The sequence below is a fragment of the Spermophilus citellus genome (assembly GCF_964194105.1).
Source record: "Spermophilus citellus genome assembly, chromosome: 1".
In the NCBI taxonomy this organism is placed as follows: Eukaryota; Metazoa; Chordata; class Mammalia; order Rodentia; family Sciuridae; genus Spermophilus; species Spermophilus citellus.
In genome coordinates this window covers 160081506-160096982 of record NC_138182.1, presented here as the reverse complement: position 1 = coordinate 160096982, position 15477 = coordinate 160081506, and the positions used below count along the sequence as shown (strand labels likewise).

The window sequence follows — 15477 nt, the reverse complement described above, 5'->3', positions numbered from 1 at the left end:
TTCCATGTTTGTTACATTGCTGACACAATATTGCCATTACAATATGTGTAAGATCTGTCTCATTCTCTGTGACTGTGTGAGACTTGCCTGGAGTATGGCTGCATCTCCATTGATTTAAATCCCCCTATCAGTTGGGCATCTAGATCTCTAAATTTCCATTATTACAGACAATTCTCCATGAATTACGATGTTCCATGGTTTGCCCATAAATCTGTGCTTCCTTCATTTCGAACACTATTGATAATTGTTGGTTCACAAGTGTGCAGATAAGGAAGACTGTGGCCCATCTCTCAAATGGGCACAGATAGGAGTGAAAGAAGGCACACAAGGGTGAGTCTAGCACAGGTTGGTGTCTCATACCGCTGGGGTTATATGGATACCAGGGACACGGAAGCTGCTGGAGGGGAGAGGAAGAAACCTGGAAGGCCTAGGTGGTATACCTTAGCTGGGTCTGGAATGCAGACTCTCCTGTCCCTGGAGATGATGGGGGTGAGGGTGTCAAGGCCAGAGAAAAGCACAGAGGCAAGGGGGTCTGGAGGGTGGACGGCAGACACAGCTGTCCAGAGGGTCCATTGGCCACTCAGTCATTCCTTCAACAAACAATCGAATGCCCTTATGCTCCTGATACTGGTTGGGATGGGAAAATGACTGGATCACAGGGAACCTGGGACAGAGCAATGAAAGGGGAGTCTAGAAGAACCATTCTGATGGCATTTATGGGAGAAGTCAATAGAAATTCTTGAGACTCCATACTTAGGTGTCCCAACAACTTTCTCTTTTTTCCACTGAAATGATCATCACTATTTCTGCTAGTGATGTTCCCTGGGCTGGACAGCAGGGACGGTGAGACCATGGGAGGATTGTCAAGAGGGATTAGTGGAGGAGGGTCTGGACACCTGAATAAGGCTGTTGTATTGCAGACTCATTACGGTGTTCAGTAGAAGACCCCGGATGACCTTGTGAACCCAACACTGCTTCCAATTAATCTGAGCAACCAGAACTAGCACCAGGACCTGGTCTAGTTGAGGAGGACCAGGGGTGGCGCAGAACAGAGACAGAGGAGCACAAGCTGAGGGGCTCCTTCCAAAGGGAGGACCTTCTGCTGGGCAAGAGGATGCTGCTGGGCAGACTTAACACTTTCAACTCCCTTGTGTGCAGTCATGCTTCATTTTGGGTCTGGTGTTGGAGATTTTCAGAGGCATGATCCAAATCACCAAAAGGCAAGGTGGTGGTGAGTGGGGCCAGGGTAGTGGAGAAACCAAGGGAGACTTTCTAAGGGAGTTTTTAAAAAGGAATTCAGGGATATTCCCTTGTCTTGAATTTAAGCCAAGGATGGCAAGTGGATCTATCTTACATTCTAGTTCCGACTGACTGGTGGTGGCTGCACGGTATTGAGGATCCTTTCTCAGCTCAGTGAGAAAGGGCTCTCTGCTGGACGAGGTTTGCCTACCTCAGACACAGAATTGGGAGTGACATCATGGATATGCCACTTCAATAGCAAAAGAGCCAGGTCTCCCATGTGGTTCTAATAGGAAATAAAACGCAGAACAGTGAAATCATTCTGGAAACCAGAGTGTCGACATAGTGTTTTGTTTTGTTTTATTCTACAGGTGAAACTCAGGCCCAGAGAACACCCACCCATCTGAGTTCAGGGTCACCATCTCTGGAGCCTTAAGGCGCAGGCTGGGGAACACCTACCTGTCTTTCTCTTCATGGCCCTTTTCAACTACGGTGCCCTTCACTGCTGACCTCAGGAACCTGGGAGAACGGGAGCCAGACAGCCATCCCTAGTTCCTTGACTTACTTGCGTGGAGCAGGCTTCTCTCTGGGCCATGCCATCTCCAGGGGCCTGAAGAGACTCAGGAATGAGGGTGGCTGGTGCCTCGTAGAAGTCAGCCAGAGGCATCTGACACAGAAACAACCTGAAGAGGTTCTTAATGCTTTTATTTGAAAACCTAGAGTCAATTCCAGCTCCTCCATGTGAATCCCCAATGAGTTTATGACAGTTGCGAGGGCAGGGTTTATTTGGCCCTGACTTTTTACCATGCACTGATCTGGAGCTGATATAGATGGTCACTGCTTGGTCAATGGTCCACTGGTTTCTTCCAAAGCAACAGCTCAGGGCCCCAGGCTGGGGTGAGGGGCAGAGAACCTGTAGTCATGAAGGAAGGCATCTCGAGGCCAGTGCACTGTCTGGAGGCCCAACTGGCACAGAGCCTGCATGGCCAGGGTCCTGATTTCTCTCCAGTAAATTTACTCTTGCTGGTTCGGCAGATGCTGCCAGCCCCAACATGCAGTGGAATGAGACCCTGGTCAGATGACACCAGTCCTGGGAGAAAAGGAGCAAAGATAAGAACATTATCTTTTAAGGCTGTCATCTTGGATCTTGGGGTCAAACAACCCACTCAGAGAGTTCTTGTGACTACTCATGGAACAGCAGTGGGCCAAGCCTCACCATGAAAACACATGTATGTGGCTGAAGGGTGGGGGCGGGGGCCGTCTGGGGTTATATGTAAATGTTTTTAAAAAGATATTATAGAAAGAATGTGTCTCCTTTCCTTGGATATGAATTTTGCTGAAATTGAAAGTAGGCCACTGAGGTTTGGAGCATGCATGTCAAGCAAAGAACAGATCAGCATTATTCCAGGAAGGTTCAAGGTACTGAGAGATGGGCAGGGATGCCCAGTTGGACTCAGAGACCTCAGAAAAGCCATTCACTGGCTGCTGGCCAGTGAATGGGAGCCCATCTCGACTGCCAAATGTCTTTCTTGAATTGTCTGTTGACTCTGGTTTCTCCATGTAAATGATAAAAGTAAAATCCATCACAAAACAGAAACCTCACATACTGTTTATTGGGTTTTATGTTGTCCCTGGGTCACTAATTGTACCTGAGAGGGAAATAAGGCAGGGGACAAATGGCAAAAAGTATTTTTCCTCCCTGAGAATGGAGATGTTGGGTCCTCTATCCCTGGCAGGCACTTAGAAACGATCTCCACATCAGTCCTGCACCTGTACCCAAGGGACTCTTGAGACACTCACTGTCCCTCCACTGAGGAACTGCAGGGCTGCCTGGTCCTGTAATAGCCGTCATCTTGTTCTGTCAAAAGGGTGTTCTAGCTGTCTGGAAATGACCTGCCTGAAATCTTAGAGCTACTTGGTAAATTAAAATCTAGGTCTTGGTAGAAGGCCTTGGTATTCTTGGGTCTTGTTTAGAACACAAAGTTAATAACAAGAATCAACAAATGGGACTTAATTAAACTTAAAAGTTTTTTCTCAGCAAGAGAAACAATAAGAGAGGTAAATAGGGAGCCTACATCCTGGGAACAAATTTTTACTCCTCACACTTCAGATAGAGCCCTAATATCCAGAGTATACAAAGAACTCAAAAAATTAGACAATAAGATAAAAATAACCCAATCAACAAATGGGCCAAGGACATGAACAAACACTTCACAGAGGAGGACATACAATCAATCAACAAGTACATGAAAAAATGCTCACCATCTCTAGCAGTCAAGGAAATGCAAATCAAAACCACCCTAAGATACCACCTCACCCCAGTAAGATTGGCAGCCATGATGAAGTCAAACAACAATGAGTGCTGGCGAGGATGTGGGGAAAAGGGTACTCTTGTACACTGCTGGTGGGACTGCAAACTGGTGTGGCCAATTTGGAAAGCAGTATGGAGATTCCTGGGAAAGCTGGGAATGGAACCACCATTTGACCCAGCTATTGCCCTACTCGGACTATTTCCTGAAGACCTTAAAAGAGCACACTACAGGGATACTGCCACATCGATGTTCATAGCAGCACAATTCACAATTGCTAGACTGTGGAATCAACCCAGATGCCCTTCAATAGATGAATGGATAAAAAAAATGTGGCATTTATACACCATGGAGTATTATGCAGCACTAAAAAATGACAAAATCACGGAATTTGCAGGGAAATGGATGCACTAGAGTAGATTATGCTTAGTGAAGCTAGCCAATCCCTAAAAAACAAATACCAAATGTCTTCTTTGATATAATGAGAGCAACTAAGAACAGAACAGGGAGGAAGAGCAGGAAGAAAAGATTAACATTAAACAGAGTCATGAGGTGGGAGGGAAAGGGAGAGAAAAAGGGAAATCACATGGAAATGGAGGGAGCCCCTCATTGTTATACAAAATTACATATAAGAGGTTATGAGGGGAATGGGATAACAAACATGGAGGGAAATGAATTACAGTAGATGGGGTAGAGAGAGAAGATGGGAGGGGAGGGGAAGGGGGATAGTAGAGGTTAGGAAAGGTAGCAGAATACAAAAGTCACTAATATGGCAGTATGTAAAAATGTGATGTGTAACCGATGTGATTCTGCAATCTGTATTTGGGGTAAAAATGGGAGTTCATAACCCACTTGATTCTAATGTATGAAATATGATATGTCAAGAGCTTTGTAATGTTGTGAACAACCAATAAAAAAAAAAATAGAACACAAAGCTGAACACCTTGAGCAAGGTTTGTTCAAAATGAGGCTCCAGACTGGATGCTGTGAGCCTCCTCCCCGTCCCTCTGGCTGGCCTCTTTCCTAAGGAATGCAGATGTCCAAGGCCCTTGCAGAGGAGAGCACTTTCAGAAAGAAAAGCTTCCAATTGGGTTGGGCACTGCTCTGAAAGGCCAAATCCAGGGCGGTCGTGACTTGGCTCACTAGAAACTTCCTCCTTCCTCCTGAAGTCACTGATCACCGGGACAGTCACCGTGGCACAGTCTGACAGCTTGGGCAAGCATCCAGCCACTCTGGGATCCGTGAGGCTGGCATTAAAACTATTTTGTAGCTGAAGATTTAATGACATGGAAAAATAGTCCTGAACTATCAGACAGGAAGAGTGAGTTATAAAACACTGTGTAAAGTACAATCGGAACGTGGGGAGACACATTAAGAACACTTGGAAGAATACTAACAAGTTCCTGTGGTGGCAGGTATTTTTATCTTGCACTTCCACTTTATTTGGATTTTCCATCTTTTCTACAGTAAAAATATGTTGATCTTCTTTTAGAATTTTGAAAAGTTACCTTTACCTGTTAAAGGTGTGTGGGGGGGGTGGTGGTGGCGATATCTGAACACATCTTTACGTAAACATGACAATATCCCTACCCCGCCCTGCCCTGGACATTATCCAAATGCAATAACTCTTCACCAAGATGTTTAGTTATGCAAAATGTGTTACTACCCTTTTCCTTTTATTTCAAAAAAAAAAAAAAAAAGGAGCAAAAAGCCAGAAGATCTGTGAATGTCAGTCCTTTAGTAAAAATTGGAAGCAGTTTATTTAAAGTCAGCTCCCAGGGCTGGTCCTGGAAGTGTTCTAGAATTCTCTGATGCAGACCTTCCTTGGGAGAGTTTGTAGTCATGGCTGCTGGGAGGCCATCTGTGGAGCTCTGTGGGAGGCCCTAGCAGTACAGGGGGGTGGTTGCAGTGTGCTGGGGCCTTCACCTGGCTGGGAACGGGTCAGCAATCAGGCAGGTGGAACGCACCCGGGTGGCATGGGGTGTCTACAGCAGGCACCCTTCATCCTAGCTGAGAAATCAGGCAGGCATCCTGGGGGAGGAGATTTCTATACCTGGGGCTGCTGGACAAAGACCTGATGAAGCCAAGACAAGGGGGAAGGAGGGAGAAGAGGGAGTTGGGCAGAGGATGCAGCCTGAGCAAGACCTAGAGGTGAGGACAAGATGGGATGTTCAGGAAGGTGTGAGATTTGAGGCTGCAGAAGGGCAGGGTCAAAGATGGGCTCTGTCTAAAGGGCAGGGGGAAGCTACTGAGGGCATTTGAGCAAAGGAGTCACCTGCTCAGATTTGTTTTTAGAATATCCCTCAGGTTCTGTGATCTTTCAAAAGCAGGGAGTACAGGAGGCCAGGAATGGTGGCAGAAGCCTGTCCTCTAGGGCCGCAGGAGCTTATGGGAGGCTCTCACACTGAGGCTCTGAAGTTCAACAGGGAGGTGGGGAGGTGGTGCCCTTTGAGCAGGGAGTGGAGGCCTTGTTGGGAGTCCTCCCTTCCGAGCCTGGTCACTCCATTGAAACAGAAGAGCTCACTGCACTTCTCTCGAGGGCTGTGGGATGGGAACAAGGGGAGGCAAACTGGCCACACCAGGGAAGTTCTGTGCCCACCTCGGTCGCTGAGGACTCAGCACACCACCAGTGACTGTGAGAGGGGTGGCAATGCCAGCCTCAGACCTACCACAGGTGACAGAAAAACAAATTCAGAAGGCCACAGCATTTTCACAATGAAGAGAGGAGTTTCATACTCACAACTGGCTGGGAAGGAAGCACAATGACCTGGCCCTCATGGGCTCGTCACGGCCTGGTCCCCGCGCAGGGCCTGCAGCGAGAGCTCATACCCGAGGAACATGGCGGCGCTCATGGGGAAACCTCGCACAGCGTTCACAGTGATGCCTCTGAAAAACACCTTCGTACAGGAGGCCCAGTTAGTGCAGGACCTGACACACACCTTCTACAGTGCCACCCTTGGGAGACAGAGAAACAGCTGGTCGTGCTGCCCACCCTGGCCCCTGGCCCTGTGCAAGCAAAGACCACATGGGATGCCCCAGTCATGCCCCTGCCCTGACCCATGTCATGTCTGATGGAACCCCCGCCCTCCCTCCCCTGCCACTCTGATATACAGGCACTTAGGACCATAGGCAAACCACGGAGTCCCTAAGACCCTGTCAAGTCCCTGCAGACACTTGCTTGATTGTCCTCTCTCTCTCTTGCCCTCTCCCCCCCCCCTCTCTCTCTCTCTCTTTCTCTCTCTCTCTCTCACACACACACACACACACAGGCTCAGGAATCTGGAAATCCTAAGCAGGCAGAACATCACCCATGCCCCCACGGTGACAGGTGCTTCATTCATGTGACATCTCCAAAACCGCAAGTGAAAAACTCAGCTGTCCTTAAAACTTCAGATATGGAGTCAGGTCACCGCTTTCCCAATGAGTAGCTGGGTTACCTGGACGAGTAGCAAACTCTCTGGAACTCGGCGTTCCCAACTGTAAAATGGAGCTGCTATTTGAGGGAATGAATGAGACGCTTCTGAAGTACTCACATAGCACCTGACGCATGGTGAGCACCCAGCACTGCTGACTGCCACCCCCACCATTGTCATTATGGAAAACTGTCACCTAAAAGTGAGAAGAACTCAACCTCAAACGCTGGCATGAGTGCTGAGGAGGCATGGCCTGTCCTGACGAGCTGCTAGACTCTGCCTCTGCTGCTCTGTCACCTGAATTTATCTCACATTCCTAGGGACATCATCAGATGCTTCCCTCCTTGAGTCTTCCTGTGTGGTGCTGAGCGGGCTCTGGCAAATGTGGGCAGTTACAACCTATTGGAGAACATGAGCCCCATTTAGGAACAACATAAGCAGACAGTGATGAGAACAGATAAGGGCTTGGGCCAGTGGAGGTGTGGAAGGATCTGTCTTTTAATGTGTTCTGTGGGCAGAAACAACCACCCAAGGCCAATCCTCACTCAAGCATGAATGACCTGAGAACTGTCAGGCACAAGATTTAAACCTGCTCTGACAGGTTTAAAGAGGTCATTAAGTTTGAGAAACTGACATGGGCATTTGAAGAAAGCAGTGACCAGCCCTTTGTGTTTCTCTAGTTCCCTTGGACCCTGGGCTGCTGTGTTAGGATCGGTGAAGGTCATTTTCATTGGCCAAGATGCCAGGTGGTCTTGACAACCTAGGGATTCAGCTTGGTCAATAAAGGAGCTGATGGACCCAGGTCCCCAGAGGTGAGCAAGTTAAACCCTGGAGCCATTTGGGCAAGGTGCAAGCCAGATCCTGGTAACATGAGCCCTCCTCTCCAATGTCTAACCTTTTTGGAATTCCACAAGCTCACCCAGAGTGACAGAATAACAGCAAGGAACTGGGTCAAGCTCCAAGAGGAAAATTCCATGCTGGGTGCCCACAGAGGCTTCCCTGTGGGCCTTGGCTTGGCTCTGCTCTGTGAAGCTGGGCCAGGCAGGCCCAGCTTGGAGTGTGGCCTCCTGCCCCACAGGGGGATCTCTGTCCAGGAGCTGTGACCTGCTCTGCTGTGAAGCCCACAGATGAGAACAATGGGCAGAGCTGCCGGCTTTACCCCACGTTTTCAGAACATGTAGTCCTGCCCGACCAAATTACTCCTCTTGAAGCCTCCATAGCTGCCCAATAGCCAAAATCAAGTCCATGCCATTCCCTGGCCTGCAACATCTCACATGCCCTGGCCCTGCACTCTCTCTGGGCTGCCACTCATCATATCTGACCCCTGGAGCAGGCTGACCACCTGTGGTGTCCAGGACTGTGTTTTTTCTCTTTTCACTGCACTATTGGAAATGTCCGTATATGCCCTCACACATCAATATGCAATCACATAAATATGCTTGTGCAGGCAGTCTTCTTGGAATACATCATGAAAAACTCATGATAGCAATTGCTTTTGAAAGGACAGCGGCCTTAAGGGGGCCATGGAGACAGTCTGCCCCCTGTGCCTTTGGAATTTTCCTATGCTCACACATTATCTATCTCTAATCCATTAATAAAAATTTAAAACTTAATCTGAACCATCTGGCTGGGGCTGTGGTTAATCAAGCTGAGTACACCGGTGTCTATTTCAAACCTGCTGTGAAGAAACACCGCGGACCCAATGGTACCAAGACTAAGAGCCAGATTGCCTGGCTCGGTGCCTTCTAGGACTCCACTTTTTATGGAGCCTGTAATTTGGGGAGGAAATAATATCAGCCGTAAATTTGGCCTGTATGGATTGCTTGGAATTATGGCACATTAATATTTTGGGAAACAGACAAAAGCATTCAAAATGAAGACAGCACCCCACTTGAATATCTTTTGTGTTTCTCTGTAATTGTTGTTTGAATTACAAACTGTGCCTCTGCTAAAAGAAAAAAAATACAAAAGAAAGAAAAAAGAAAAAAACTTGACCCTTTTGTCAGAGCAGCTCTTGTAAAAATAATAATAGTAACAATGAAAATAAAACAGAAAAGCTTCAAGTTTTCCCCAAACACAGATAGAAATGAAATTCCCTCTACATCACATCTTTTTATATCAAACAGTCCCAGTGCTTGCCTTTCCTTCACGTGCTATGAAGTTTTACTTCTGGTCTTCATTCTGAGCACCCTCCGTGTCCTAATCTATAGTGACCAGAGGTGGACACAACATTCTATCTGTGATTCACCTCCCTTACTCTACCCACTCTGCTTATATTAATGAAGCCCTGGGACCTGGTTTCATCATTGGCTCCCTGGAAGTTAGCTTCATGAGAGCATGGGCTGTGTTTCTTTATTTACTGTTCTAGGCCCGACTCCTAGAAATGAACTTGGCACATATTGGTTGTTCTAAAAGTAGGCATTTGTCAAATTAATAGTGAACACATAAAATAGAAAGCCCTCGGGCATTTTTCCCAAGAGCCTCTGTCAAATTGGACTGCAGCCTCCTCTACAGAGGAAATTGATGATTTCATAGGAAGGGCTGGAGGTCACACCGACCCCTTGTAGTTCTGTCCTTTGGATTGGGCCCTTTGCTCTAGCTTCAGGGGCATTTGGATCCTGCTCCCTTTCACACAGCATGCTAGCTAGCCTCCTGTGGGTCATCCAGAGCTCTGGACCTTTCTCCAAGTAGGGGAGGAAATAGGAACAGGTATAGAAAGTCTGCTGTCCACTGTGGTGTGTGAGAAGCGCCATGCAGGAGGACAGGAGAGGGGCAGTGGATTCTGGGGGCAGTCGTGCTGGGCCTGGAAGTATGGGGTGGAGCATCTGGCAGGGCTCAGGGTGAGGCAGCCATGGAGAAGACCCAGGCTCGGGGGCAAGTAACCCTGGCAATACTAAGGCTGATGACAAAGTCCACTCTTCCCTTTGGGTTCTGCAGGAAACTGAGCATCTTTCACAAGCCCAGTTCTATTTAACCCATGAACACCCAAGTCCTTCATGGTGAGAAGGAGTCCTTTAAAGTCACTGAAGTGCTCAAACTGAGGCACTGGTGCTTATCCAGGGAGGGTGACTCTGGCGTGTGGCCCCAAAGTTCTAATTCCACATATTTGGAAAAGAAAGGGGATTTTGAAAACAAAACAAAACAAAACAAAAAACCCTGTCCCTAATCTTTTTTGCAGCCCCCAGTCTGGCTTTTCTGGGTGAGCAGACTTTCTGCAAGTGTCTGTTCAGCTTCTCCAGGTTCAATGTAAATCTGGGGGAAATTTGGATCCCCCCAGCTCACAGATAACCAGGCCCAACCTTAAAATTAAGTCTGCTCACTCCAACAGCCAGGCCAAGAGAGCAAGGGGCCACTGTAGGGAGGGCAGGCACAGTGGTTTCTCTGGAGGGCGATACTTTCTTTATAATCTTGGACACCAGATGTGAAGTGTGGTCTGTGCTCGGGGATAGACTGGTGGTCAGAAGGGGATAAGTTCTTTGGCTACAGGGAGAAGAATGGGGGAGACAAGTCCTGGGGAGCCGGGTCAGAGGTGTCTCCACAGCAGAGCCCAGAGGTGATGGGGTCCGGCCTTGGGTGGGGTGGGGAGCTGAAGATAATTCTGGGGGCCTGGAGCTGATAAGAAGAGGTGATCAAAGGGCAGGAAGGATGTGAGGGGGCTCTGGAACCTCCCACTTAGAGGCAGAGGAAAGAAGGACTCATCACATCTTGATGAGAAGTGAACTGGTGACAGCTGCAGGTGCAAGCCCCAGCTCCACCACCAGCAGCCATGTGACCACAGCAGGTCACCAGTCCTCTGGGATCCTGTTCAGGTAGGAGGCACACCTCCCCCCCCCACACCAGCCCCAGGTGAGAACTAGACAAGACAGCACAGGCTGGGTGCTGGGTGCGGCATCTGCTCACGGTACTTGATAAATGGTACCTGACAGCACCTCTGGGGTCTCATGCCCCTCACATGTCTGAAGCATCTCCCAGGGACTGGCACAGGACTGGGACTTACTTTGAGGCCTTCTTGCTGGTAACTTTGGGAGATGCAGTCCAGGACACCTTTGTATTTGTTTAAATAAACCCCATCAGCTTGGAGACGGCTTTTCACAACATCCATAGGAGTCGCTGTCCCCCAGGAAATCGCTCCTGCAAAGAGACAAGATCAGGTGTCAGGGCTGGCTGGGGTCTGGGGTCTGGAGGGACTTGGCTGCCCCCCCGCCCCGGGGGGATTTCCACCACGAAGAAGCTCCCTAAGCTGCTGGGGGACCTGGGCAGAGCTCAGAGCTGGGATCTGCAGAATCTGTTTCTGATCCTGCCCGGCCACTTGCTGTGGGGCTCAGAGCCTCTCATCTGTAAAGTAGAGCAGTGCCTATCTTCACGGAACAAGGACCCAGTGAACTGATAAACATGAAGCCTTGACCATGGACTTGCCAGTCCACAGTCAGTGCTGGACAAATGGCAGCGTTTATTGTTATGATGGGTGAGACAGTGACAGGCTCCACAAGAATGTGGCAGCAGGAGGCAGTGCCCAGGGTGAGGCTGCTAAAGGTTTTCAACCCCCCCCCCCCCCCCCCCCCCCCCCCCGGGCAGGATTTACATTGAACCTGGAGAAACTGAATAAACACTTGCAGATGGCTTCTCACCGAGAAGGGCCAAACTGGGGATTGCATAAAAGATTAGGGACAGGGCTTTTTGTTTGTTCTTGTTTGTTTTTTTTTTTTTTTCCAAAATCCCTTTTCTTTTCCAAATATGTGGAATAGAACTTTGGGACCACACGCCACAGTCATCCTCACTGGATAAGCACCATGCCCCAGTTTGAGCACTTTTGTGACTTTAAAGGATTCTAGGAAAATAATGCCAGGTTATTGTGTAAACACAGAAATTGGCACATTCTCTGGTGGAGAGAGAAAATGCACGGATGTCAAAGTCCAGGGCAGCTGGTTTGCTAGGTTAAATAATTGCTGCTCAGCAGCTCCTAAAAGACACCTTCACTTATTCTGAACCTCTGCCGCTCCTGACCTTCAGGCCCCTCAGCCTCTTGCCCCCTGTAAGCCTCTGGATCTCAACTCCTTCCAGCCTTCTGCCAGATAATGGGATGCTTCCTCAGGGCTGCCCTGGTGCGCTCATCCCACGACAAGGGCATCGTGAAATGAGGTCTGCTGCCAGGCTGCTTGCACCTGCTCTCAACAGAAATGAGAGCAGATGGAAACTTCTCATCTTCTGGGCCAACCAGTGTTCATGCATTTTTACCAGGAGCAGGGCAAGGGACCGGCCTCAGATGTGTGGGAGAAAAGGGAGCACAGAATTGTTTGGTGGCAAAGATGTGCGCTGTATTATGTATTTGCTGAGTTCAAACATAGCTAGTTATGAGGAGGAGAAGGAGGAAGGAGTAGAGATTTTCTTCTCTCTTGGGTCTGTGAGTCAGCATCGAATGTGTCAAGACATCTGTCTTCCTGAAAAGCAGTCTTCTCTCGACTTCCACGTGCTGCTCTGCCTATAGCCTACAGCTCCATTTCTCGATTCCTCATTAGAGCACAGCAAAATTTGTCAGAAGTTGGGTTCTCTAATTTCTTTCATCCCATTCTCTTTTAATCCCACTTAAATGAGGTTTTGGAGTGTTTTTGTTGGTGTTGTTTTGGTACCAAGGGTTGGACTCAGGGGTGCTTAACCACTGAGCCACATCCCCAGCCCTTTTTAAAATATATATACATATTTTATTAGGGATAGGGTCTCACCAAGTTGCTTGGGGCCTCACTAAGTTGCTGAGGCTGGCTTTGAACTTGAGATCCTCCTGCCTCAGCCTCCTGAGCCCCTGGGATTACAGGCATTCACCACTGCTCCCAGCCTTAAATTAGGTTTTTAACACCCTTCTCTCCATTGAAATGACTCTCATCAAAGGCGGAGAACAGGGCATGGTCAAGTTGTAGCAAAGAGATGAGTATGGCTGGAGAAGAGGAAGTAAAGGGAGAGGAGTAGAAAGTAAAGTCCGAGGGGTAGCAGGAGCCAAATCAGAGAGGGCCTGGAAAACCACTGGAGGCTGTTGAGTGTCACCATAAATCAAATAGGGATATTTTGAACAGGGAGGTTAAGTGGCAAATCCACAATCACAAAATGAGTTAGTGTGAATTTGAACTTGGGTTTTTCTGACTGCAGGGTCCCTGCTGTGAGACTCATCCCTGAACTAGCTGTATGACCTTGGGTGGGCTACTTAGTATATCTGACCCTGAGTTTTCTCATCTGTGACATGGGGTGGTTGATTCCCACCTTCTAGACACAGTGACTTCCACACATCAGGAAGGTTGGCAGTGTGTCAGTGCAGAAGAGCCATGAGAACAGATTTCCTGCCAGTGGCTCAGCAGTCCCTGGCTCAGCAGTCCCTGACGTAGAGTGCATGCTCAGAAAACATTCTGTTGTCTGGGAGTCCTTGAACCCCCATGGGGACTTCCATTCTCACAGCTTCAGAGTGAAGGGGATGAGAGGATGAGGGGGCACCCGCCATTCTGAGCTCTTTCTCCACCTTTCTAGGCCTGGCGCCGAGGAGCACTTAACCAAGAATTCCTGGATGTGTGGCTGGATGAGCCCCGCCTCCCCCATGGCTCAGAAGGTCACGGTAGGCTCCGCTACTGTCCCCTGTTGCATTTCAGTGGCTGGCCCAGGGACAGGGCTCCAGCCACTGCTGCTCTTACCTGCCATGCCACCTGCCAGCCACACAGCACAGGGACTGGGACCTGCACAGGCCTCGGGTGTGATCCACTCACTCAGGAACACGTAGGGGATAAAGTAGAGACAATAGCCGGGGATATCCCTCAGCAGCATGGCACTGGCCCCCCGGTACAGCCCCGCCAGGCCCTCAGTCCTCACGATGGTCGCGATGCAGTGCACCGGTCCCTGGTAGGCTGGCTGCTCCCCAAGAGCTGCTGCCCTGGACTTCACACTGAGGTTGGCTACAGAGACAGGGAGAGAAGATGGCATGTGACCCAGGGGTGAGAAACTGGCCATCCCTGGTACTGGAGCCAGTGCAGCCCATGACAGTTCTACTCACGTGGCCCTTGGGGTTTTACAAAACCTTCCGGCCTTCTTGGCAGCTCACAAAAGAATTTGGAAAACCCAACAAGGAGCCCCTGCCAACCTGCACAGTTGGATTGCAGACAATTCCAGGCAGGTGATAAAGTGCAAGCTGCCTTAGGATTCCCAGGGCCTTCTGGTCAACTCTCACTGTAGTATCTTTCTAAGCAGATGTGACTGCAGAGTGCCTAGGATCAATGACAAGTAGACACACCAAGCTCTCTCTTGAAGCAGAGCCTAGAGAATCTAATGTGCTGTATGTCTCTCTCTCTCTCTCTCTCTCTCTCTCTCTCTCTCTCTCTCTTGTGTGTGTGTTTGTGTCTGTGTATGCATACATGTCTGATGCCCAATGTAGCACCAAAGTAAATGAGATTTGGAGCAGTGTCCTGTCTGCAAATCCTAGCTCCACCACGTACAAACTTTTGATCTGGACAAGTCAGCATTTTCAGCCTGTTTCCTTATCTTTAAAACAGGGACAGGCTGTTGTGAGTTAAATGAGATAAACATGTAAAGTGCTGGGCCTGGTGGTTAGCATATTGTCGGCTCCATAAGTGTCCAGAGATTGTGATACTGACAGCGAGGCGTCTGGTGTGATCAGTTGCAGGACCCCATGGCTGCAGGGCTGGGCATGTTCACTCTGACTCACTCAGCTCTGGCCAGGCTGTGCCCTTAAACAGTTTAGGGCAACACTGGAGCCCTTGGACCTTCAAAGTCCATGGCTCCAATGTAGTGGCTCCTTTTTGGCCTCTGTGCTGGCAGATGTTGGCTTATGCTGCTGGCTTCTTCTAAGGTTTATAGAGCCAGCAGAAAAAAATTTCCTTCCTACTTAGTCCTCAGGGTCACTTTTTACCTGCCTCCCTGAGGTTCATCTTGTTCCCTGCTTCAAACCTTTTAGCACAGCTTTGGCTCATGCTCAGGAGACCTTCCAGTCCTGAGAAGACAGAGTGACCTTTCTCAAGAAACTAACACAACATGAATGAAGTCTGCCCATGATCATGACACTACTTTGCTACCTGGGTTTAATTCCCTGTATACCATGTTCCAATCTGGTTTCGTACATGCCTCAGGATCAAACATTTGGCTTCATGACTCCACAGTCCCCACTGAAGATTTGGGGTTAAAGGACAACCTGGATTTTCCCAGAAGTCTGTGAGGTCAGAGGGAGGTTTTTATTTGCCTGCAAAGTGTGCTTGAACACAGTCAACCCAGATTTCCATCCGTGTGTGGAGAAGTGAGTGACTCCCTGACATCCACACAATGTGGACAGGACACTGAGCCTCACTCACCTCCTCCACTGTGTGTCCCATAGGAGGTGATCAGGAGTAAAGTGCACTCAGGAGGGCACAAGTTTCTTTGAGCAAGATCAGACAATGTGGCCATTGAAAGCCCACTGAGAGGTCTTTGGACATCCCTTTCTTTTCCAAACCCTGATGATATTGCCTGGGCCATTCTGGGAAGTTTGCCCA

General features: G+C 48.9%; 1 protein-coding gene across 1 annotated transcript in view; it reads right to left on the bottom strand.

Moving 5' to 3' along the window:
• Window positions 1–2086: 2086 nt before the first annotated feature.
• Window positions 2087–15477, bottom strand: part of SLC25A48 (solute carrier family 25 member 48) — a 47676-nt gene continuing 34285 nt past the window's right edge. The window contains exons 5-8 of the mRNA XM_081304594.1: window positions 13633–13890; window positions 10959–11092; window positions 6289–6445; window positions 2087–2329 (exon numbers count right to left, since the gene is read on the bottom strand). Of these exons, the coding sequence (XP_081160720.1) occupies window positions 6323–6445; window positions 10959–11092; window positions 13633–13890 (515 nt within the window). The 3' untranslated portion in view covers window positions 2087–2329; window positions 6289–6322. The remainder of the gene's footprint in view (window positions 2330–6288; window positions 6446–10958; window positions 11093–13632; window positions 13891–15477) is intronic.